This window comes from Herpailurus yagouaroundi, unplaced genomic scaffold (assembly GCF_014898765.1).
Source record: "Herpailurus yagouaroundi ecotype Mexico unplaced genomic scaffold, PumYag 254, whole genome shotgun sequence".
Lineage (NCBI taxonomy): Eukaryota > Metazoa > Chordata > Mammalia > Carnivora > Felidae > Herpailurus > Herpailurus yagouaroundi.
This window is the reverse complement of record NW_024412471.1, coordinates 1,164,916-1,191,403: the sequence shown is the minus strand read 5'-3', so window position 1 is coordinate 1,191,403 and position 26,488 is coordinate 1,164,916. Positions and strand designations below refer to the sequence as shown.

Below are 26,488 nucleotides of genomic sequence, written 5' to 3'. Positions count from 1 at the left end.
CTCTTTCTCAAAACAAATAAATAAACTTAAAAAACAACAACAATAAAAATTAAGGTTGTTCATAAGTAAGCTAAGACTCACAGGGGTAAATGAAGTTTTCTGTTGATTTCTAACTTTTGCTTTTTCAATTTTATTTTTCTTCTACCAGCAAAACATTTTCTCAGAACTATTAATAAGGCTAAAATTTAATTTTGTTTTTATCTATTTATTTATCATTTTATTAAAAAAAATTATATCCAAATTAGTTAGCATATAGTGCAACAGTGATTTCAGGAGTAGATTCCTTAACGCCCCTTACCCATTTAGCCCATCCGCCCTCCCACAGCCCCTCCAGGAACCCTGTGTTTGTCTCCATATTTAAGAGTCTCTTATGTTTTGTCCCCCTTCCTGTTTTTATATTATTTTTGTTTCCCTTCCTTTATGTTCATCTGTTTTGTTTCTTAAAGTCCTTATATGAGTGAAGTCATATAATTTCTCTGACTAATTTCACTTAGCATAATACCCTCCAGTTCCATCCACGTAGTTGCAAATGGCAAGATTTCATTCTTTTTGATTGTATAAGGCTAAGATTTAGATGAAATCCTTTGGCAATCCCCAACTTTAGTTTCCATTTCTTCTTCAACCAGAATTTCTTTGTAACAGGCATCTACATAGTACTTCTAATGTGAGTGTTCAGGTGGTGTTCCCAGCAGGTTACATGTTTCATTACATCAATCCTCACAATAACCTTGTTTGGGACTTATTATCGTCCCCACTTTACAGATGCAGAAATCAATGCTAAGAAAGATTAGATGACTTAGTTAAGACCAGTGCCAGTACTAAAGGCAGGGTCAGGATTTGAACCCATGTAGATCTAGCTTCAATGCCTATTTTCTCTCTGTTTTACCATCTGGTTCTGTGATCAGAGTTGATCACTTTTTCCTGATTACTAGTTTGACCTGATTCAAATTTTAGAAGCCCCAGTTCCCAATCAGTGGTGAGGGTGCTTTTATTTTCTTCTACAGGTAGCCAGTTGTAAAATTATTGAATTTTTGTGTGTATAAGTTAGACTTTAGGTTGTGAAATGTCTAGCGTGCTGATTTACTGACTAGGTTGTTAACCCAAAAGGAAAGAGCTTTAGCTGGATGACCTCCTGCCTTTTCTGTTTATGTAAATGGATGTTTCAGATACCAGAGTCTGACAGAGACAATTCCAGTGACTGAAACATTTGTGGAAGGCTTGTTACTAAACTTAGCATCATTTTCAGGAAGGAAAAATCCTAATGGTTTGTAACTGAAAAAGAGCTTAACTCTAAAGGGTACATAAGCTTTTATCAAATTGACTAAAGGCCAGGTGTGTGTTTCCTAACTCTCATGGGATAGCCATGGAGGGAACCTTTGGTCAGCTAGCTGCCTAGTGGTTTTCGCTGAGATGGCAGGCAGGGTCAGCATTGTGGGAAGGTACTTCAGTTTGCTGAGTGAGTTTTGTGAGACTCAGCATCTTTTTTGACAAAATTATTGTTCTTCCAAACCTTGTACTTTTCCTAGTTGCAGCCTTTTTATGTACAGTGAAACAGGGAGGAGAATGAGTAGGTTGATTTACTATATAACTTTATTTTATTTATTTATTTATTTATTTAACGTTTATTTATTTTTGAGACAGAGACAGAGCATGAACGGGGGAGGGTCAGAGAGAGAGGAAGACACAGAATCTGAAACAGGCTCCAGGCTCTGAGCTGTCAGCACAGAGCCCGGTGCAGGGCATGAGCCCACAGACCACAAGATCATGACCTGAGCCGCAGTCGGACGCTTAACCGACTGAGCCACCCAGGCGCCCCTATATAACTTTAGATGTACATTTTTTTTTTATCTTGAACTGATTACACAGAGTTTTAAGTGAGATAGCACAGAAAGAAGATAGAATGCTAAGAGAGATTAATTGACATGATTGGGAGGACAAAGAAGTTAGTTAAGATAATGAAAATTTAGTTATCTCCTTGTCTTTTTAAAATTTTTTTATTAAAATTTTTTTTTTTTTTTTACTTTGAGAGAGTGAGTATGTGAAAGCAGGGGAGGGGCAGAAAGACAGGGAGAGAGAACCCCAGGAAAGCTATATGCTGTCAGCACAGAACCTGACATGGGGCTTGATCTCATGAACTGTGAGATCATGACCTGAGCCAAAATCAAGAGTTAGACACTTAACCAACTGAGCCACCTAGGCACCCCATCCCGTTGCCTTTTTAAAAATGAGACTAGTGTGTATGAATATCTATACCATTTAACTCTTAAGGTGATGAAACTCAGTATAAAGGAAAGTTAAGTTGAATGATTTGAAGATATGGGGTGAAATCAGATACACATATATAAATTATCTTAAGTCATCCTTTTTGAGTCTTTACAAATTAAAGGAATACATTTTGTAAAAACTTTCTGATAACAGAAATTTCAGAAAGTTTAAAAAGGATTAAGTACAGTTCAAATGGCAGGATTGTTAAAAGCTACTTTGACTGCATAGTATACATGCTTGGTTAGGGTGAGGAAATTAGCTTTGAAAGCTTTGTGCCCTCTTTCCCGTGTACTTTCTTGAAACGAAGTGTGGGATTCTGGCTTGGAGGGTCAGGTCCTCTCCAACGTTTCCATTTTGTTCTCCCTGCTGTAAGTTTACAAACAGTTCTTCACATTATGATCTATAAAAATATAAACAGCCTTTCTGGAGCCAAATTAATTTTGTTTTTATGGTTCATACTGCATGACACTGGAGTGGGGTAGGAGGGTGGAGATACAAGGTGTTTGGACCCTTCTTGTTTATGGGATTGTCTTTTTCCCTTTTTCCCCTTAGGAACGGCGTGAATGTTGAGGGGGCGACACACAAGCAGGTGGTGGACCTGATCCGAGCAGGCGAGAAGGAATTGATCTTGACAGTGTTGTCTGTGCCTCCACATGAGGCAGATAACCTAGATCCCAGTGAAGACTCGTTGGGGCAATCATTTTATGACTACACAGAAAAGCAAGCTGTGCCCATATCGGTCCCCACATACAAACATGTGGAGCAGAATGGTGAGAAGTTTGTGGTGAGTGTCAGCCCAACTCAGTCCTCAAAACATCTAGCTTTTGTTTCCCCCAGGCTTATCATTTATGATTTATACTAGAGCACTAGATGCAATCACCTCAACCTAGGTCAGTTTGCCTACCAGGAAGATGGGTTCACACATAAATAAAAGACACTGACCGTGATTTTTTTTTGCAGGAGGTGAACTACAGTAATGAAGACGATTTCTCTTTCTGCTTAAGTGTATTCCATTTTATTTCCAGACAGTTTTAAATTTGTATTTGTATTCTGGTTGTAAACACGTGTGAGTTGGTTTTGTTTGTTCTTTTATTAGTTGCTGTATCTCTTTGCTACTAGCAGTCTCTCACTTACTATTGACTCTGCTGAGCTGTAGAGCAAGATTAATTTTAAAAGGTGGTGTCTTCCGAAACATTTTGGTAATACAGAGTTTGTCCACATCAGAACCTGCAAGTGCCCTACCCTTCTCTCCACATCTTGTTCTTTTTCATTTTCTTTGGAGATGTCCGTGTGAATGATTAATGTGGGTTTTTCCCAAGGTCCTAATTATACTCTGAATACAGTTCCCATGAACTGCTCTATTACATTTCCAGTCTGTTCCTGTTGTAGATGTGTGGGAAAGCCCACCTTGAGTTCTGGGTGCCCGCCCCTTTTCTGAGTGCCTTTGCTTGTTCCTCAAAACCCAGTTGCTGTTGATAGCCCAATCTACTTACTTTTTCTCTTGATTGTGGTATGCTTTATTTGCCTTTGATTATTTGGGGAGTGTTGATATAATGAGAAATTGATTATTCTTTGTAGAAAGTGCAGTGGGTTCTGTTAGACATTGACAAATAGACTACACATGTTTCAAGCTGAACGGCTGACTCAAGTTGCTGTCTCTGAAACTGAGATTTGTTCCCTGTATAGGAATGAGCTACAGGACACTTGTGGTAAATTCTTTTTAGTGAGGAGATGAGAAAAGCAAGCAAGTAAGCCAGAAAAATTCAGAAGGATCAAACAATGTTCAACTGCATCTGTAATTTAGCTGGTGATGGTAGTACAGAGCACAGTCTAGGTTGGCCTGGTCTATGGATTCTCAGAGCCATGTACACAGTTTAGAGTTTCGTATTTCAGAGGTGCTATCCATTCGGTCATAAGGCATGTAAAGAGTAGAAATCAAGGTCAGGTCCTAAAATTAGAGCACAATGGATGTTGAGACCTTTTGGGAATTACCTGGGATCTTGAGAACCTTTGTAGTCTTTAGAAAAGGAATGAAACTGATTGTCCCTTTTATTTATTTATTTATTTATTTTTTCAACGTTTATTTATTTTTGGGACAGAGAGAGAGACACAGCATGAACGGGGGAGGGGCAGAGAGAGAGGGAGACACAGAATTGGAAACAGGCTCCAGGCTCCGAGCCATCAGCCCAGAGCCCGACGCGGGGCTCGAACTCACGGACCGCGAGATCGTGACCTGGCTGAAGTCGGACGCTTAACCGACTGCGCCACCCAGGCGCCCCATGATTGTCCCTTTTAGAAAAGGAGTGAAACTGATTGTCCCTTTTAAGAAAATCAACATTATTGAACGCAATTTACCTGCATTAACATGTCCAGTTTCATGAGTTTGGGTAAATGTACATAGTTTTATAATCACCACCGTCACAATCAAGATAGAAGAATACTTTCACCACCCAGAGACTTCTCTTGAGACCTTTTATAGTTAGCCCTTTCCCTGTAGCACTACCCCTGTTGACCACTGATCATCTTTCTGTTACTCTATTTTGCCATTTCTAGGATGTCAAATCAATAGGATCATATAAGTAGCTTTTTTGTGTCTGGCATTGTTCATTTAGTGTAGTGCTTTTAAGATTTATAGTTGTTGTGTATGTCAGTAGTTTGTTTCTTTTAATTGCAATTACTTTTTAATTGGATAACTTCATTGCAGTTTGTTTATCCAGTGACTTGTTGATGCACATTTGGGTTGCTTCCAGTTTGGGGCTATTATGATTAAAGCTGCCATGAAATAACATTAATATACAGGGCTTTAGGTAGATACATGTTTTCATTTCTCTTGAGTAGCTATAAGTGGAATTGCAGGGTCATATGGTAAAAGTTTAACCTTATAGTCAAACTGTTCTCCAAAGAGGCTGTACCATTTTTGCATATTCTCATTTGCAGTGGAGAGTTCCAGTTGCTCTATAATCTCTCTAATGCTTGGTATTATCGGTTTTTAAAATTCTAGGCATTGTAGTGGTATCTTCGTCTTTTTGTTTTTTTAATACTGTATTTATTTTTTTAAATTTTTATTTATTTTTTTAAATTTACATCCAAATTCATTAGCATATAGTGCAACAATGATTTCAGGAGTAGATTCCTTAGTGTCCTTTACCCATTTAGCCCACCCCCCTCCACAACCCTTCCCGTAACCCTCAGATTGTTCTCCCTATTTATGAGTTTCTTCTGTTTTGTCCCCCTCCCTGTTTTTATATTATTTTTGTTTCCCTTCCCTTATGTTCATCTGTTTTGTCTCTTAAAAGTCGTCATATGAGTTAAGTCATATGATTTTTGTCTTTCTCTGACTAATTTCACTTAGCATAATACCCTCCAGTTCCATCCATGTAGTTTCAAATGGCAAGATTTCATTCTTTTTGATTGCCGAGTAATACTCCATTGTATATATATACCACATTCTCTTTATCCATTCATCCATCAGTGGACATTTGGGCTCTTTCCATACTTTGGCTATTGTCCATAGTGCTGCTATAAACATGGGGGTGCATGTGTCCCTTCAAAACAGCACACCTCTATCCCCTGGATAAATGCCTAGTAGTGCAATTGCTGGGTCGTAGGGTAGTTCTATTTTTAATTTTTTGAGGAACCTCCACACTGGTTTCCAGAGTGGCTGCACCAACTTGCATTCCCACTTTTTTTTTTTTAATTGTTTTTTAATGGTTATTTATTTTTGAGAGAGACAGAGTGTGAGTGGGGGAGGGGCAGAGAGAGAGGGAGACACAGAATCTGAAGCAGGCTCCAGGTTCTGAGCTGTCAGCACAGAGCCTGATGTGGGGCTCGAACTCATGAACCATGAGATCATGACCTGAGCTGAAGTCGGACACTTAACCAACTGAGCGACCCAGGCGCCCCTCTCCATCTGGTTTTAATTGCATTTGCCTAAAGACTCATGATGAAAGCTTTATTTTCATGTATTTAGTGGCCATTCTTATATTTTTACTGGTGAAGAGTTCAACTTTTTTCCCCCATTTTAAAACTTGGATTGTCCTATTTTGTTGTTGAGTTCTTTATGTATTTGGAGTCCTTTTTCAGATAGATATTTTGTGAAATATTTCTCCCAGGCTGTGGCTGGCCTTTTTATTTTATTTTTAATAGTGTCTTTTAAAGAACAGAGGTTTTAAATTTTTTTGAAGTCCAGTTTATCTTTTTCATTTACGGGTCGTGTTGTAAGAAACCTGCCTAACCCAAGGATACAAATCTTTTATGTTTTCTTGAAAAAATTTTATAGTTTTAGCTCTCTGTTTTTGTAATAACTTTATTGAGGTATGATTCACATACCAGCAGTTGTATACCTTAGGTGTATGTAATTCATTGGTTCTTAGTATGATCAACAGAGTAGTGCAGCCATCACCACAATTTTAGAACGTTTTCCTCACCTCAGAAAGAAACACTGTACCTTTTAGCCACCTCCTCCAAACCTCCCATCTGCTCTCTACTAATCTATTTTCTGTCTCTGTGGATTTGCCTCTTCTGGACATTCCATGTAAATGAAATCATATGTGTTCTCAGGGTTTATCCATGTTGTAGCGTGTATCAACCAAGTAATATTCCATTGTCTGGATATACCACATTTAATTTATCTGTTCTTCAACTGATGGACATTTGGGTTATTTCTACTTTTGACTGTTATGAATAATGCTGTTTTGAGCATGTATGTACAATTTTTGATGTGGATATGTGTTTTCATTTCTCCTGGATATTACGTAGAAATGGAATTACTGGGTCATATGGTAACTCTTATGTTTAACCTTTTGAGGAAATGCCAGACTTTTCTCCAAAATGGCTGCATCATAGTTTTCGCTCTTATGTTTAGGTCTGGGACCCGTTCTGAGTTGATTCTTGTATCAATACTAAATGATATAAGGGTCAAGATTTTTTTTTCCCCCATTTGATATCCAGCAGCCTGTGTTGAAAAGGAATATCTTTTCCCCACTGAAATAACCTTGGCTTTATTGTTGAAAATCAATTGAACATGTGGTTCTATTTCTGTATTCTGTTGGTTACGTCTGAACATTTCAATATTTTTGTTATTTTGAGATTGTCTTCTGTTTAGTGTCTTTTCCCTTGAAAATGGGTCATATCCTCCTCCTTTGTACGGTGAGTAATTTTGGATTGTATCCTGGATATTGTGAATGTTGCATTGTGTAGGCCCTGAGTTCTGTGATATTCGCTGAGGAATGTTGATGTTTTGTTTTACCTGGCAATTAACAAGCTATGCCGCTTGTGTGTTGTACTTCATGTTTCAGTTCAATTCTTTCAGGCTTTTCTGTACTACTTTGAATCTGTTCTGCATGTGTATCATTCAGGGAGGGATTAGTATGAGATACTTGGTGTTCATTCACAAACTTAAGGCATCCTTTTCTGTGTTTCTTTCTTCTGGAATTCTCTACTCTTTCTGATGGCGGCCATGGTTGCCTAGAATCCTTTCTTTCCTCCAGGCAGGAAGACGTCAGGGTTTCTATTGGAGTTTTTAGTTGCCTAAGTTAGGCTACTTTGTAACTTATGCCCACTGTCTGGGCAAAGCCCCCTAAAAGCAGGACACCTCCCCCCACCCCTCTCAGTGGTGTGCTCCATATTTTAATGTCCCTCTGCAATCTGCTTGCAGTTAGTGTAGTATTCAGAATTCTCGGGTAATTGATTTTTGCATTTGGTCCAGAGTTTGTAGTTGTTATCACTGGAAAGGTTGGTCTATAGGAGACTCTTAGGTTCTATCAGTTTTTTTCATATATAATGAAGCTGTTGCCTTCTTGATGAATTGGCCCCTTTAATGTTGTGAAATATCTCTTTATCTCTTGTAATATTCTTTGTTCTGAAATCTTTCTTTGATATTAACATATGGCCGCTAATAGCTACTTCACCTTTGATTATTGTTCTCATTGGATATCTTTTCCATCCTTTTACTTTTAACTTATCTATATAGCCGTGCTTAAGGTAAGTCTTATAGACAGCATATACTTGTGTCTTGCTTTTTATTTGGCAATCTTAGTCGTTTATTTGGAGTGTGTTGTCTACTTACGTTTCATATAATTATTGAAATAGGTTTAAATCTATCATCTTATTCTTTATGAACTGTATCTCATCTGTTCTTCATTCCTTTTGTCCTCCTTTCCTGCCATCTTTTTAATTAATGGAGTATTTTTTAATGATCCTGTTTTATCTCCATTATTGTATTATTAGATATAATTTGGTTTTTTTTTTTGTAATTTTTTTTTTTAACGTTTATTTATTTTTGAGACAGAGAGAGACAGAGCATGAACAGGGGAGGGGCAGAGAGAGAGGGAGACACAGAATCTGAAACAGGTTCCAGGCTCTGAGCTGTCAGCACAGAACCTGATGCGGGGCTCGAACTCACGGACCGTGAGATCATGACCTGAGCCGAAGTCAGACGCTTAACTGACCAAGCCACCCAGGCGCCCCAATTTGGGTTTTTTTCAATGTTTATTTATTTATTTTAAGAGAGAGCACGAGCAGAGGAGGGACACAGAGAGAGAGAGAGAGAGAGAGAGAGAGAGAGAAAGAGAGAGAGAGACACTCCCAAGCAGGCCTTGCGCTGTCAGCACAGAGCCCACTGCAGGGCTCAATTTCGTGAACCTCGAGATCATGACCTGAGCCAAGAGCAAGAGTTGGACACTTAACTGACTGATCCACCCAGGCGCCCCTTATTGTTTTATTTTCTTAGCAGTTGTTCCCACTTTACACTATACATCTTTGTAAGTATTATCTTTAAATAATACAATATTATTTCTCATATAATGAAAATTTTACAACAGTATATTTCATTCCTTCTCCCATCCTTTGTGCTGTTGTCGTACATTTTACTTCTAAAGGTGTTATAAATTCCATATTACTTTGTTGTTTTCTTTGTTTTAAACAATCAAGAGATTGTTTAAAGAGATTGAAAGAGTTCTTTTATATTTAACCACATATTTACCATTTCTGGTGTCCTTTGTTCCTTTGTGTAAATTCAGTTTCCATCTGCTATCTTATTCCCTCCGCCTGAAGAATTTCCATTAATGTTCTTATAGGGCACCTCTGCTGGCAATGAATTCCCTTAGCTTTTGTTGGTCTGAAGAAGTCTTTATTTCATTCTTACGTTTGAAAGATAGTTTTATTGGTATAAAATTCTGGGTTGATAGTTTTTTCTTTCAATACTTTAAAATGTGACTCCTGTCTTTTGGCCTGCTTAGTGTCACTAAGTGTCACTTAGAGAAGTGAGAAGCCTGCCAGTTTTTGTTCCTCTCTATGTAATGTTTTAACCCCTTCTAGTTACTGTCAAAGTTTTTAAACTTCAAAACTAGGTATTTTTTGGTATTTATCCTGTGATTGGAGTTTTCTAAACTTTATAGAGCTATGGTTTGATATCTTTTATCATTTTTCAAAAAATCTCAGCCAGTATGTCATCAAATATTTCTTCAGCTGTGTTTTTTTTTCTTTTGTCTTTCTGAGATTCTAATTACACATGTGTTAGACTGATATTGGCCTTTAGCTTTTGAATGCTCTATTCTGTTTTTCTTTTTTGTTTTGCTTTAGATTATTTTTATTGTCCTATTTGCAAGTTCACTGATTATTTCCTCAGCTGTGTCCAGTCTACTGATGAGCTTGTCAGAGAAATTCTACATCTCTGGCATCATGTGTTTTTATTTCTATTATTTCCCTTAAAATTCTCCATCTATTTATACATGCTGTGTACATTTTCCATGAGATCTTTTAATATATGAATCATAGTTATTTTATTTTATTAAAAAATTGTTTTAAGTTTGTTTATTCATTTTGAGAGAGACAGAGTGAGCAGGGAAGAGGCAGAGAGAGAGAGAGAGAAAGAAAGAGAGAATCCCAAGCAGGCTCCGTACTGTCAGTGTGGAGCCCATCATGCTGTTCATACCCACGAAACACGAGATCATGACCTGGGCTGAAATCAAGAGTCATTTGCTCAACTGACTGAGCCACCCAGGTGCCCCTGAATCATAGTTATTTTAAGATCCCTGTCTGATAGTTTTAACATCTAGATATCTCTGAGACTACCTTATCTCTTGACATATGTGTTTTTTATGTCTTGCTTTTTTGTCCTGTAATATGTGATTGAATATGCCAAGCATCATGTGTAGAACAGTAGCGACTGAGGTAAGTAGTATTTGAATCTGAAAATATGCAGGCATCTTCTTCTGTTAGGGGATTGAGCCAGTCAAGCTCAATTTGGGTGTTGTTGTGGCTTTTGGTACCTTTATTGTGCTGTAAAGTTCAAATCCCTCTAACAGTAAGTCGCTTTGTGCTTAGACTGGGGGCTGGGGTCAGAGGCTCTGTTTTTTCTCACTGTTCTCCTCTTCCCTCTCTCAACTTTTAGCCACCCCTGCATGCCTGTACCACAGACAAATTCTCTCCATACTCTTGCCTCTCTTCCACTGGTGAACCACTCTTGCTTTTTATGTAGGCTAGATTTGTAATAAGGTTCTCTGTTATCTGGTCCTGCTTCTGTCTTAGGCAGTCTACTTAGACCCTGTGCCTATGTCTTGGGAGTGAGACTTTTAGTTTTTCTACCCTTCTTCCTTATCACAACTAAACTCTGACTTGTTCTGTGGTTAGTCTTTGAAGAGTTTCTTCTCCCTCCCCCAGCTATGGCCAATCTCTACTTAGTATCAGGAACTTGGGCCCAAGATGGTTTCCTGCCTCTCACCAGGAGTGGAGGGTTTTTGCTTTTACTTTTTTCCCAGAAGCAGGGGATCTTCACCAGTGCCCTCCAGATGAAAGGGTTTGCTGCCCATCCCCCAAGGGATTAAGGCTTTTGCTTAATAGAAGAGAAAGGTCTAGGGGAGGTGGGTGGAGCATTGTGTCTGTCCCCTAACAATTGCCAATCACCTTTCTCATGCCTAGGCTACTATGGTAGACCATTTCTAGGCTCCTGCCCTGTCCCTAGTCTTTCTTGTGAGCACAAGAGGCCCAGGGGGAAGACTTGCATGTGCATAGGAGCTCTCCTATGTCTGGAATGAGATTACTCTTCTTGCACCTTCCTAAATCCTACAGCTGCTTAATGTATTTGCTATTTCTTTTGTTTCTGTTATTTCTGAGTCTGTTTCTATTGACTGATTTCTCTCCTGGTTTACAGGTTAAATTTTCATGTTTCCTTGTATGTCTAGTAATTTTTGATGGGTATCACACACGGTTAATTTTTTTTAATGTTTATTCATTTTTGAGAGAGAGAAAGAGATTGTGAATGGGAGAGGGGCAGACAGAGAGGGAGACAGAGAATCCCAAGCAGGCTCTGCACTGTCAGCACAGAGCCAGACGTGGGGCTAGAACTCATCAGGTGAGATCATGACCTGAGCTGAAATCAAGAATTGACCGCTTAATCCTGAGCCACCCGGGCACCCCCTGTACACTGTTAATTTAATGTTACTGTGTGTTAGATTTTGTTACATTCCTTTAAAGAATGTTGAAATTTTTTCTTTTTCTTTTTTTTTTTCTTTCTTTTTTTTGCTGGCATGCAGTTAAGTTCCTTATAGATTACTTTGATTCTTTTTTAGGTTTGTTTTTAAGCTCTTTTAGTGTGAGCATAGAGTAGTTTTTACTCTAGAACTAATTTAGCCCTACTCCTAAAGCATAGCCCTTTTTAGTTCTTTTGATTGCTATAGAAGTTCAAGGGAGGTCTCTCTATTCTGGTTGGAGGAAAGTCAGATGATTAAAGATGGTCTTTGAACTCAGGTAATTGTTATTTTTACAACTCACCCTGGTAATAGTTCTTTTCCTCAAATTGCTATTCAGCCAAAATTCAAGGGGAGCCTATGCAGATTTCTAGAGCTCTGTCTCTCTTTAGCTCCCTCCTCTTGTGTTCTGCAAAGTCTAGCTGCTTTAGCCTCCCTAAACTCTAGTCTCTGTCTCCACAACTCCGTGAAGTTGCCAAATTGTTTGGATGCCCCTGTCTGAGTTGTAGTTCAGGAGTTACCTCTAGACAGGAAGCCTAGGTTGAGGTAGGGCTCATCGTGTTTGTTTTCCTTTTCTCAGGGATCACAGTTCTTAGCTGCCTGTTGTCCAGTGTCCAAAAATAGTTGTTTCCTATGTTTTGCCTAGTTTCTAGTGTTTACAGTGGAAGGTTAATTCCAGACCATCCATAAAATTTCCAGACTATCCTATAAAAGCAGAATATTTTTATTTATGGGTATTTTATTTCTTGATTTTAGAAGACATACCAACAGAATCCTATTTCATACTATTTAGAAAAATCAATTCTAGATGGATTAAGACTTAAATGACAAAATGAAAAAATTAAAAGCTCTTAGTAGAAAGTATAGGTGAATAGCTTTTTTGATCCTGGGTATAGCAAAGAGTTTAAAAGACACAGAAAGCATTGTTTATAAAAATAATGATAAATTGGACTCTAAAACTGAGAAATTTGGGGGGCACCTGTGTGGCTTACTTTGGTTAAGCATCTAACTCTTGATTTTGGCTTAGGTCATGATCTCACAGTTCATCAGATCAAGGCCCGTGTCCAGCTCTGTGCTGATGGCACACAGCTTGCTTAGGATTCTCTCTCTCCCTCTGTCTCTGCCCCTCCCCTGCTCATGTGCACTGTCTCTCAAAATGAATAAACTTTAAAAGAATTAAAGAGAAAAAAAAAAAACAACAAAAAAAAACAAGTTAATAAAGTGACAAAACAAATGATACAGTAGGAGAAGATACAGTGTATACAACATGAAAAAGATTATGTCAAGAACATACAAAGAACTCTACAAATCAGTGAGAAAAACACAAAAAATTAATGCAACACTGGACAAAATATATGAATATGTTTTTTTTTTCAACGTTTTTTTAATTTATTTTTGGGACAGAGAGAGACAGAGCATGAACGGGCGAGGGGCAGAGAGAGAGGGAGACACAGAATCGGAAACAGGCTCCAGGCTCTGAGCCATCAGCCCAGAGCCCGACGCGGGGCTCGAACTCACGGACCGTGAGATCGTGACCTGGTTGAAGTCGGACGCTTAACCGACTGCGCCACCCAGGCGCCCCTCGCAGTCTGTGAGTTCCAGCCCCGCGTCGGGCTCTGTGCTGACAACTCAGAGCCTGGAGCCTGCTTCAGATTCTGTGTCTCCCTCTCTCTCTGCCCCTTCCCTGCTCATGCTCTCTCTCTCTCTCTCTCTCTCAAAAATGAATAAACATTAAAAATTTTTTTTTAAATAATTAAAAAAAGAAAAAAGAAAAAAATAGAGATGGATGGGAAACATATATTAGAGTTGAAATATGTGTCAACCAACCATTATGTTCAGAACTTATTTGGATTCAGATTTAAACCAAGCATTTTTTATTTTTTAAAAAAATTTTTTTTCAACGTTTATTTATTTTTGGGACAGAGAGAGACAGAGCATGAACAGGGGAGGGGCAGAGAGAGAGGGAGACACAGAATCGGAAACAGGCTCCAGGCTCTGAGCCATCAGCCCAGAGCCCGACGCGGGGCTCGAACTCACGGACCGTGAGATCGTGACCTGGTTGAAGTCAGACGCTTAACCGACTGCGCCACCCAGGCGCCCCTGAATATGTTTTTTTTACAGAAGAGGACACTCACATGGCCAATAAATACGTGAAGAGATGATTGACATCATTACATGTAACATTAAGAGAATTGTAAATTGGAACCACAGTAGGAAATCTTTTCCCACCCATTCCCCATTGGCAAGAAGTAAAAGAATTTTTTTATGTATTATGAAAGGAGTATAACTTGATGTAACCACTTTAGCTTACAGTTTGGCATGATCTCTTTCAGTTGAATATTCACATACCTTATAACCCTGCAGTTCTAGTTGGAGTACATCTAGGAGAATCTCTTATATACGTACAACAGGGGGCATATGTACAAGTTGATAGCAGTATTTGTTCACAATAGCAAAAACCCAGAATCAACCCAAGTGCTCATCAACAGAACAGATATTTAAAAAGCAAAACAACAGGGGTGCGTGGGTAACTCGGTCGGTTAAGCCTCTGACTTTGGCTCAGGTCACAATCTCACAGTTTGTGGGGTTAAGCCCTGCATCAGGCTCTGTTCTGACAGGTCAGAGCCTGGAGCCTGCTTCAGGTTCTGTGTCTCCCTCTCTCTTTGCTCCTCCCCTGCTCGTACTCTGTCTGTCCCTCTCAAAAATAAATAAACATTAAAAATAAATAAAAAGCAAAACAACAACTGTTATATACAGCAGAATTGTGGATGAGACTAAGGGAAAAAATAAGCCCTGGAAGGTCTCACTGTGCATGGTAACCTTTTTATAAAACCTAAATGCCCTTTAAAAATTAAAATAAAAAAGAATTTAAGTATTACATTAAATACAGGAAAAAACTATAAAAAGAAAAGCGAGGGAATGATGAACATGATTATGATCATTTTGGGGGTCAGGGAAGCAGGGAGAGGGGATGAAGGAGGCAGAGACTATGGTTAGAAATAAGTGTCAGGGTCTTAGTTTATAGTTTACTTTTTGCAAGGTTAAAAATAACTAATTTAATATCCAAAGAGCTTGCCATGAGACTATGTTGTGAACCAAAGATTATGATTAATCCAGTTCTGTATACCCAAGGTCCAAATAAAGAAAAAAAAAAAAGTAACAGAGACCATTTATGATCCATGTTAGGGAGAATACACACACAAGAAACTGAAGTTATTTAAGAGCATATTGTGGCCTTTATGCTTTTTTCTTCCCAAGAAGGAGCCTAATACTTCAGCATTTAGGAAAAATATTTCAGTATTCCATTGTTAAGGATCTCACCCATTTTACTCAGAAATCAGCTAAGAGTGCTGTTATCTCCTTTTGCTTTTATAGGCAGCTTATCAATGGCAATAATGTTTGTTTTTTTTTTTAATTTTTTTTTAAATGTTTATTCAATTTTGAGAGACAGAGACAGAGCATGAGGGAGGGAGGGGCAGAGAGAGAGGGAGACACAGGATCTGAAGCAGGCTCCAGGCTCTGAATTATCAGCATAGAGCCCGACGCAGGGCTCGAACCCACAAGCCGTGAGATCATGACCTAAGCCAAAGTCAGATGCTCAACTGACTGAGCCACCCAGGTGCCCCTAATGTGGTTTTCTTAACATGAATTTTCAGCTAAAAATAAGATTAAATGGCAGGGTGGTGTTGGAAGCAATTCGTTGGTCATAACGTACATTGAAGATTCATCCAGATCAATGGCAGGAACCAGGACAGTGTCTACTAGACTTTCGGAACTTGAGTGATATTGCCATGGCCAAAATGTCATCATTCTACTTTTTTTTTTTTTTTCCACTTTTGCATTATGTATGGAGATTCTCTGTTCAGTAGCACAATTCCTGTCGGTTTACTAAAGGTTTGAAAAAATGAGAACTTTTTAATATCTAGATCCTACATAGGTTGAGACGCTATCACTTAAAAGCCTTATCTGTAGGTGGGAGGGTTAAGTAACCAACAAAATGAAGATCTCTGATATCTGGGATTTCAGTTTTGCTATTGAATACCCAGATGTTACTAGAATTGCTTTCCCACAGTGGCTTGTGCTCATTGTAAAACTTTATCAGTTACAGGGCGGCTGGCTGGCTGAATCAGTAGGGCACAAGACTGTTGATCTTGGGTTTGTGAGTTCAAGCCCCACATTGCGCATCGAGTCTACTTGAAAGAAAGGAAGGAAGGAAGGGAGGGAGGGAGGGAGGAAGGAAGGAAGGAAAGAGAAAAGAAAAAAGAAAAGAAAAGAAAGAGAGAAAGAAAGAAAGAAAAAAGAACTTACCAGTTACCATCTTCTGGTATTCATTACATAGCATTAAATCATGAGGCTGGAGAGAGAAATGGCATAGCATGGATTTTCAGCATTTACATATGTAGAAGTCATTTTGAAGTTGAATTTTGGAGCTTTGACTTACAGAATCTAGAGAAACAAAATAAGATCACTGATCAGATAAGTTTTACACTTTCCCCACCTATAATCCATGCCTTTTTCCGTATTGGGTTCTTACTGAACAAAGACTATCTCAAGAGGACTGAAACTTGTTACCCTCAATGGTGTTATGAGTGGTGTGGAGCATGCGGGCTGAGGCCTGTAACGTGTGCACGGAATCCATGCCTGCAGTGCCCTGCCTGCCCAGGTCCTGGGGCTGAGGGTGGGCTCTGCTCTCCATGCATGAATTCACAGACAACAGAAATGATGTTGGAACAGTGGGAATCAGCAATTTTGCACAGGAAGCTTTGGGAGATGTTGTTTAATGTGGTCTGCCTGAAGTTGGGACCAAACTGAACAAACAAAATGAGTTTGGTGCTTTGGACAGTGTGAAAGCTGCTGGTGAACTCTTATTCTCCTCTATCAGAAGAAGTAACTGAAATTAATGAAGCTCTTAGAGAAAATCCAGGACTTGTCAACAAATCTTGTTAGGAAGATGGTTGGCTGATCAAGATAACAGTAATCCTTCAGAATTGGATGAATTAATGAGTGAAGAAAAATATAAGAAATACATAAAGTCTATTGAGGAATGAAAATGGAATCCCTAAATAAACTAGTATAAACCAAAAAAAAAAAAAAAAAAAGGAAGAAAGAATTGTTTTCTCAGACAACTGGTTTTGCAGTCACCTTGAAGTCTTGTAGGTTATGGTCAGTTGGAGAAGAAGGTGACCAGTGATCATTAAATTCAGTGTACTATCACAAGCTAGATTAACTTCATCTAATTCCATTTATGAGCCAACCAGTCTTAGGGTTTAAAGTAAAATGGAAAGATCCTAGAAGCACGGCCTGCCTATGTATATCTTTAGTTCCTGTTTGATTATGTTCTCCTTTAAGTCCAGAGAATATATATATATATTTTTTTCAACATTTATTTATTTTTGAGAGAGAAAGAGGACATGTGCGCAGAGAAGGGCACAGAGAGAAGAGGATAGAGGATCCAAAGCAGGCTCCACATTGACAGCAGAGACTGACAGTTGGCTCGAACTCCCAAACCGTGAGATCATGACCTGAGCTGAAATCAGATGCTTAACCGACTGAGCCACTCAGGCACCCCCAGAGAATATATTTTTTGATGGACTTTCTCATTTGTAATGAGGCTCTGGGCGTTTCTCATGGATCATGGACATTCATGAGTTTTAGGCAGAAGATCTCAGCATGCACTAAGTGAATTGGTCATTTTTTGGGCAAATGAGTGTATCCAAACCAGGGAAATATGAATACTAATAGATCTTGGTTCATTTTAAGGACCAATGAAGAACAAAGCAGTCTCTGTTGTGATTTAAAAAAAAAATTTTTTTTTAATGTTTGTTTATTTTTGAAAGAGAGAACAAGCAGGAGAGGGGCAGAGAGAGGGAGACACAGGATCTGAAGCAGGCTCCATACTACGAGCTATCAGCACAGAGTCCGATGCAGAGATTAAACCCACAAACTGTGAGATCATGACCTGAGCCAGTCAGAGGCTTAACCAACTGAGCCACCCAGGTGCTCCTGTTGTGATCTTTTTGTATATTTCTCATTTACTAAGCACAGTTAATTTAAAAGTGGTTTTGGCTCTTGTGGAAGCCATTTCTACTTGCATTAAAATATTACAGAACTGTCAGGCATTCTGTTTATATTTCTGTTTCCTGTGATGCCACATTTAAATAGAGATTGGTAGGGAGGTAGGTGAGAGGCTATTTAATGTTAACTCTTCTTACTTTATCAAGAAACTGAAAGTTGAATCAACTTCTCAGATTTCTTTTTGAAACTATCACAAAGGCTTCTCAAGCTCTAGGGTTCTTTCTACCCTAGGAAATATTTTACTGGACTGGACATCACTCAAGTGGTCACCTTTGAGGAAATGCAGTCATAGTCTTCATGTGCATTATCAAGGACCTACTGTACTCTTCCTTGGAAAGAGACTTGGGGGCAGATCTTTGAGCCGGCAGTGTCACTAACTAGTTTTACCTCCCCTCCTTTCTTCATTGTATGAGGAATTCAGGCTGATATATATCACCTATAGTATTGTGGACTTGCTTTTTAAGCAAAGGAATGGTGATATTAGTGAGAAATTTGGATAGTTTAGTTTGAGATGGAAGTATATAAGACCAAACTGAATAAGACTTCTTAAGACTGCCTGCTCCAGGGGTGCCTGGGTGGCTCAGTTGGGTGAGCATCCAACTTCGGCTCAAGGCATGATCTCATGGTTTGTGAGTTTGAGCCCCGTGTCGGGCTCTGTGTTGACAGCTCAGAGCCTGGAGCCTGCTTCAGAGTTTGTGTTTCCATCTCTCTCTCTCTCTCTCTCTCTCTCTCTCTCTCTCTCTGCCCCTCCCCCCCCATGTTCTCTCTCTCTCTCTCTCTCTCTCTCTCAAAAATAAACATTAAAAAAAAAATTGAAAGACTGCCTGCTCCAAAGAGAACAGGTGGTGTTGTGTAAGGGGACTCTTGTTTTCTTATGCATTTGTACTTCAGGAGGAAGTGATGGGAATACTTTGGTAATATTTGTGCTTCGTCACAGACAGTCACAACTTTGAGTGATAATCACAGGAAGAAAGCTCATTGGTCAGGATCATACACATCCCTGGAGACTGTTTCATAGTGATTAGAGATTTTGCCTTTAATTGGGGGAGGAATCATAGTTGGAGAGTTATGGGAGAGGAGTCTTGAATGAGTAAATTATTTTATTTTTGCATTTAACTCATACTTCCTAAATCACAGAAGCATGGTAAAGATTCTTTTTGAGCTTTAAGGGAAGGCTTTGGCCCACACATTCTCAGTGATTAACTCTTGATTCCATGTGTAGATGATCTGTTTTGTGCACATTTAAAATTCAGAATGATTTTTGCAAAACCAGTAAATGTGATTTGGGGCCTTTTTTTCCATCTCTGCCTAATTTGATATGTTCTGAGAATACAGGGTAACTTGGATTATTAGATGTTTTTGGATTACACATTCCTTCACTGTATGAGGGTACATATTCAAGACTTTCCTTTATGTGGGTGCATACTCAGAAACTTCACATATATGCATTAATTTCTTCATCAAATACTTACTGACTCCCTGCTATGTTCCACACCCTGTTCTAAAAGTTTGACAGGCATCTATGAACAATAAACAAAAATCTCTAACCGTTTCTTCATGAGGATTATTAACTCTTTGTTATTACAAGATGGTCCTTAGAATACGTTTATTCCACTTTTTGTTAACCCGATTTTAAGGAAGAGCAAAACTAAGGATACCTGACTTCAGGAAAGGAGTTTTTGCCACAGAAACCTTTTGCTAACAAAATGCCACTGTTACATCATTTTTAGACATTCCTTTAGAAGTTTGGACCACACACAAATATCAGTCACAATGCTTTATAATCCACCTTCGCTTTGTACATCCATCTCTCTCCAAATTTGCTTGCTTATTCATTCACTAGATTTACCATTGGCTTTGAATGACTTTTAACTTTCTAAAAATAAAGATCCACCCTTAAAAGCTGAAAATTGTCTTTGAAGATATTTCAAACACTGTGTTGGAGGTAATTTTAATAGCAAAAATTAGATTATGGGCCACTTGAAAAGAGTAGCACTCTGTTGTCCACATCATTTCTGGCATGCTTATTGAAAGTAAGCCTTACTTGACAGTGACCTTGAACATGTTCTCTGTTAAGTGCATAGCAGAATATACCTCACCAGTATCAGCCTGAGCTTGACTTTAGATGATTCTGTGATTTAATTGGTAGTAAGTAGGCTTTTTTTGTTTTTTGTTTTTGTTTTGTTTTTTTTTTTTTTTTTTTTTTTTTTTTTTTTTTTTTTTTTTTTTTTTGTTCTTCCCCCTCACCAGGTATACAATGTTTATATGGCAGGGAGGCAGCTGTGTTCTAAGCGGTACCGGGAGTTTGCTATCCTACACCAGAACCTGAAGAGAGAGTTTGCCAACTTTACATTTCCCCGACTTCCAGGGAAGTGGCCATTCTCTTTATCAGAACAGCAATTAGATGCCCGACGTCGGGGGTTGGAAGAATATCTAGAAAAAGGTAAGTTGGCCTATTAAATGCTACTACCTTAAGTAGACTTGGATTCTAGGTATGTGTTGCAACTCCTAAACCGCATGGCTAAGTTTCCTGAAACTGAATAGTGAAAGTAAATCAAATTTATGACCATTGGTGTTGAATGATGTGAGCTTTGAAGCCAAAACGGAAATGTCCAATACAAGGATTAATAGCCTATGTTATTGACTTGCTGAGCACTTAAAAACAGAAAAATGCATAATTAGTTTTTGATGAATTAGGGACCTTTATTGGGTTATGTTATTTGCCAGCAAACACGTACAGACCTACTCATCAACATGGTGAATTGATTTGGCAACTAAGTGGGCTGTATTTAAAACATTTTTTTTTGAAATGACTCTTAGTTCACTGGCATATCCTACTTGAAAAGTCCATTTTCCTCTTACAGTTGTCCATGGATAGGTTTGCCGAGTTGTAGATATCTAAAGTCCCCTTGATCTAAGCAGGTTATAGGTGGAAGTATTGAAACTTTACTTGTTATCTCAGGACTTCCAAATAGTACATCAGGAGTTTGTGGATGTGGATGCTGAAACATTTGGTTATCGGAAAGTCAAGGAGAAATGACCCAGATCTCTGGAATAAGATAGTTCATTTTGTGGCTCAGAGAAGAGACCTTGCTTCGCTACATTATAGAGTTATATAATTTGCCAGTTGTGCAACAGGCTTCTCTTTAAAATACTAATTTAATAGAAAAATAGTCTTATGTGATATTTATTAATTCTGTGTCCTTGTGTAAGAACTAATTGACCTAGTTGAATTTTTTAAAATTTTAGTGGAGAACCTTATCCCTGAAGAAAAACTGTTTCCCCTGTAGAAGGTAGTGAGACTTCCTCATCTGTTTTTAGCTTTTTTCTAACATGGAATGGCCTCTAAACACAGCCCTTGGGAAATAAAAAGGGTATAAATTTTTTTAATAAAATGAAGTGAAGTCATCAGTATAACTCATTATCCTCATGAGAGTGTCAGGAAATTAACTTTCTTAGATTTAGACAATTAGCTACTTTCCTTCCTTCCTTCCTTCCTTCCTTCCTTCCTTCCTTCCTTCCTTTTAAAGGTTGTTGTTTTGAAGCTTAAGTCAGCGAGGTGAGAAGATGCGCTGAGCTTAATACTTAATTACCTACCCATTTTTCCCAAAGTGTTTTTAACTGCTTATGGTTCTCTGACTGGCCTCGTTCCTAGGTAGACCAAGTATACATTTTTCCTTCTGTATTTCAGTTTTGTGTTTGCTTTATTCCTGATTGACCTTACCCTAGCTCTGTTGTCTGGCTTGGTCTTCGTTCACATGAGACTGCAAAGTTAGATTTACTGAAGTGTTATTTTGAATGACTTCCTTTGGCTATGTATAATGTTTTTAGCAAGGTACATCTTTGAACATCCTAATTTTCCTCTGTTGTGGTTCATATTTATATGAATGTTTGTTGTGCCTTAATGTGTTATACATCAGGAATGACCACCTCAGCATTGCCTGCTACTGATGATTTATACTTAAACCTTGATACATTGTTGACTTTAAAGTCTCCATTTTTGGGTCTCACACCAGATTCAATTTTTGTTTTCTACAGTATGCTCAATACGTGTCATTGGTGAGAGTGACATCATGCAGGAATTCCTATCAGAATCAGATGAGGTAGGTAAATACTCCCCACAGTGACTGTTCACCCCTGAGCTCCTTGCGGGCGGGGGATAAAGATGTCAATTATAGGTTGAATTGCTGTAAATTCCCCCAATGACTGTTTTTTTTCAAGTTGCCTTTCTTATGTATCCTGCTTATCTTTTAAGACCTAGCGCTAGGTTCACTTTCTCTTTGCATAGCCTTCCCTGATACTCAAGTCCTTGGTTTTTCTTTATCTTTATCTTTTTTTTTTTTTTTTTGGAGAGCGTGCATGATTGGGGAGGGGCAGAGGGAGAGAGGGAGACAGTGAATCCAAAGTGGGCTCTGCACTGTCAGCACAGAGCCTGATGCAGGACTCAAACTCATAAACCATGAGATCATGACCTGAGCTGAAGTTGGACGCTCAACTGACTGAGCCACTCAGGTGCCCCTCAAGTCTTTGGTTTAGGAACCTTTGCAGTCAGACCACTCAATCATCACCTTGTTGCTATCCTATTCTCCCATTTTGTGTACATATAATCAAATTATTACTTTATATTTTTAGTTCACTACAGTGTGAACTACCAGTAGGTAAGAGCTAAGTCTTTTTTTCTAGCCTTATTGAGTTAGAATTGACAAATAAGAATCATCTATATTTGAGGTGTACAACTTGATGATTTGATGTACGTATACATTGTGAAAGATCACAACAGTCAAGCTAACGAACCTATCCATTACCTCATAGTTACCATTTTCTTTCTTTCTTCCTTCCTTCCTTCCTTCCTTCCTTCCTTCCTTCCTTCCTTCCTTCCTTCCTTCCTTTCTCTCTCTCTCTCTCTCTCTCTCTCTCTCTCTCTCTGTCCTTTGTGTGGTGAGAGCACTTAAAATCTACCCTCCTGGCAAATTTCAAGTATACATTATAGTACTGTTAACTCTGGTCACCATGGTATTATACATTAGAGCTCTGGACCAAGAGCTAAATCTTGGCCATCTTTGTATTCCCAGTGCCTTACAATAATGTCAAGCATATTAGAGGTGCTTAATAAATACTAATTGAATAGAAGAATGAAGATGTAATGCTGCTATATTAAATAGTGCGTTATCTACTAGTTATTTTATATGTGTATGTCTTATTTTCTCAACTAGGTTATTAATTTCTTGCAGACAAGTGCTTGTAATTAATGCTTAGGATGGTTTTAGACAATAGATAGCACCATTTTTCAAGTGATAAACGAAGATGGACTTGCTCCTCAATAGTTTCTCTCTAATCAAACTTACAAGCTAGAGGAATGTATTGATCATCAAAAGCAATAAGAAAGAAGTATCTTCTGAATTAAGGGATAAGAATTGTTTACTCTTTCGAAGAAAATTAGGCATCACGTTAACTCAGATTCCTGCCTTTCATCCATTTTTCCTGTGAGAGGTGTCATGATTCCTTCTAAGTTCAGGGAGGAACTTATACTACTTGAGCCAATCTAGCATGCCTAACCATTTAAAACCAGAAAATTTTTGTCAAAACTACTGCTTCCATTTGTTTTCTTTTCTCAATGGTGAGTTCTCAATGTTTGGAAGTAGGCCAAAAATGTCATCTGTATTTGACCTAGACTGCCTCACACAAGTGTTCCATTTTGAAATGTGGACACATTGGCTTTAACATGTTTCTTTCCTCCCTGTTCATCTTAAAGGTTAACTTTTGCTGCAGCCTGAAGTCAGGTTTCTGACTTGTAAAATGTATTGACTTTAAGGTGTCTTTTTCCCCTTTTCGTTGGAACTTAACTTTCTATCACACGTTTAGATTGTTGCTTAGTCAGCATGTTATAAGGAGAGTGAGGATATGCTGAGTTACAAATTATGTCTCTGTGTCTTTTCCCACAGAACTACAATGGTGTGTCCGACGTAGAACTGAGAGTAGCATTACCAGATGGAACAACAGTTACAGTCAGGGTTAAAAAGAACAGTACCACAGACCAAGTGTATCAGGTAAATTAAACTTGAACAAGTAGACTCAACATTGGATGGTATGAAGCTAAGGAGGATGGATGAAATTAGTTAATGAAATGAGTTAATAAAGTGCTTGGGCTATCTGGCACATAATAAATTTATTAAATGTGAGCTACTACTATTGATATTGTTATTAATGTGAAAGTACTTTGCCCTCCTTTAAAGAAAAGTACAGTATGTATCCTGGGTCGTAGTGGTTGTAATTAGCACCCCCCCCTTTCTTTTCTTTTTCTTTTTTTTTTTTTAAGTTTATTTATTTATTTTGAGAGATAGTGCCAGTGGGGGAAGGGCAGAGAGAGAATCTCTAGAACTCGGCACTCTCAACACAGAGCCTGACACAGGGCTCAAACTCATGAACTGTGAGATCATCATGACCTGAGCCTAAGTCAAGAGTTAGATGCTTAACTAGCTGAGACACTCAGGTGCCCCAGCCCTGCTTCTTTTTAATTGTAGAAAACTTTAATATAAACAGAACAGTACAGTGGACCTCCATTTACGCATCATTCATATTTAATAACCATCAAGATTTTGCCACATTTGCATTATACGTGTATCTTTTTTTTCTTTTCCTTTGTTTAAATGTTTTATTTTTTTTAAATGTTTATTTAGAGAGAGCTAGCATGCACAAGTGGGGGAGGGGCAAAGAGAGAGGGGTAGAGAGAGAATCCAAGCAGGCTCTGCACTGTCAGCACGGAGCCCAGTGCAGGGCTTGAACCCACAAACCCACGATCATGACCTGAGCTGAAATCAAGAGTCAGGATGCTTACCTGACTGAGCGACCCAGGTGCCCCTGTTTAAATATGTTAAAGCAAATTCCATTTTATTGGGCCTATATAGATTTCAGTATAAATTTCTAAAAAATAAAGGCATTCTTTTTACATAAACACAAAAGCCATTATCAGACCTAAAAAGTTAACAGTATTTCCTTGGCATTAACTAATAACAAATCCATAGTCCAATATTTCCAGCTGTCTAAAAATGAGTTTTTATTGTTTGTTAAAATCTGGATCTAAACAAGGTTTGTTTTTTATCTTTGTTTTTAATGTTTATTTTTGAGAGAGAGAGAGAACACGAGCAGGGGAGGGACAGAGAGAGAGGGAGACAGAAGATCTGGAGCAGGCTCCAGGCTCCGTGCTGACAGCAGAGAGCCCAGTGTGGGGCTCGAAGCCACGAGCCATGAGATCATGCATGACCTGAGTCGAAGTTGGATGTTTAGCTGACTAAGCCGCCCAGTCGCCCCAGTTGTTATGTTTGTTTGAATATAAGCAGCTTCCCTTCCCTTCCCCACCTTTTTATTTAGATGTTATTAGTTTGTTGCAGAAATTGGGTCTGTGTTGTGCAGTGTCCCACATTCTGAATTTATCTATTTATTTTTATGTGTGTCATTTAATATGTCCATCTCCTTACATTCTGCATGAATGGAAGTTTTGTCTAGAGAGCTCGAGTAGGTTCAGCTTTTTTATAAGAATACTTCCTAACTGGTGAGATACATCTTTCCTATTGCTTTCAGGAGGTACACAGTATCTGTCTGGTTGTCCCATTTTTAGTGATACTGAGATTAATTGGTGCATTTATTTAGATGGTGATAACCTGGGCTCTCTATTGTAAAATTCCCCATTGGCCTGTAATCAGATGAGTGTATACACTGATGATTGTTGCCTTAACCAGTAATTTCATTAATTCTGTCATTTTTTCATATTTGTTAGGTAGAATTTTTCTATACAGAACTTTTCCTTACCAACTAAGGCTATGTATGTAGTTATCCTAAAATATAGTTTGTAGGAAAGAGAGGATAAATATTTAATTTTTTTAATTGCCAGTTTTCAGAGTATAATGTTGGCATTGGAGTGTGATATTGGTGATTCCAATGATATCCAATGAGATATTTTTATTTTACTTTTATTTTATGTTATTTTTATTTTATTTTAGTATTTGTGGGTTTTAGACATTCAGTATTATGTAATCAATCATGTGTATCATCTCTGATGCTCAGATTGTTTCATCTCTGGCCAGTGGAAGCTCCTTCATATCTGCTCCTGTATTCTTCTGATGCAACTTACTTGTTTATGATAGCATCCTTGCTTTTTGGTACAACAAGGTGTTCTGGCCTCATCTTTGTGTATTTCCTATCCTAGATCTATAATCAGCCACTTCCCTCAAGGAGTCCTGGTTTCTTTCAGTGAGAAATTACATTTAAAGATCATGATCTGGGTGCTAGATATAATCATTGCTTTTAGGCCTAGGCCTTTTTGTCTTTAATCCTGATGTGATCAAGATTTTCAGGGAGACTAACAGGTTTCTGGATATTAATGTTTATTGTTCCTTTGTAGCAAACAAAAATGTGTTCCCCATACATTTACTCATGTATTGTATACCATGGCAAAGGGTATGTGCAGAATTCAAGGTATTTCTGAAATTATAAAAGGGTGAAATGATTGCAAGGAAAATGTTAATTTTACAAGTTGCTGATGTTTTTGTTTTGTATTCTTTGTTTCTCCCTCTTGCCCCCAAATTGTCTCTAGCAAGGCCTTTTGGTGAGGAGCAGCACTTTTCTCCTCATCCGCTTACTGAGACTTGTAGCTATAAACCATTTTCCAACCCCGGAGAGCATTT

At 38.4% G+C, this 26,488-nt stretch overlaps 1 protein-coding gene across 2 annotated transcripts in view; it reads left to right on the top strand.

Moving 5' to 3' along the window:
• The window catches only part of SNX27 (sorting nexin 27), a 70,848-nt gene that overhangs the window by 25,054 nt on the left and 19,306 nt on the right, over positions 1–26,488 (top strand). For both annotated transcript variants that reach the window (XM_040461150.1, XM_040461149.1), the window contains exons 2-5: positions 2,818–3,049; positions 20,058–20,250; positions 21,846–21,910; positions 23,750–23,854. In XM_040461150.1, the coding sequence (XP_040317084.1) occupies positions 2,818–3,049; positions 20,058–20,250; positions 21,846–21,910; positions 23,750–23,854 (595 nt within the window). The remainder of the gene's footprint in view (positions 1–2,817; positions 3,050–20,057; positions 20,251–21,845; positions 21,911–23,749; positions 23,855–26,488) is intronic.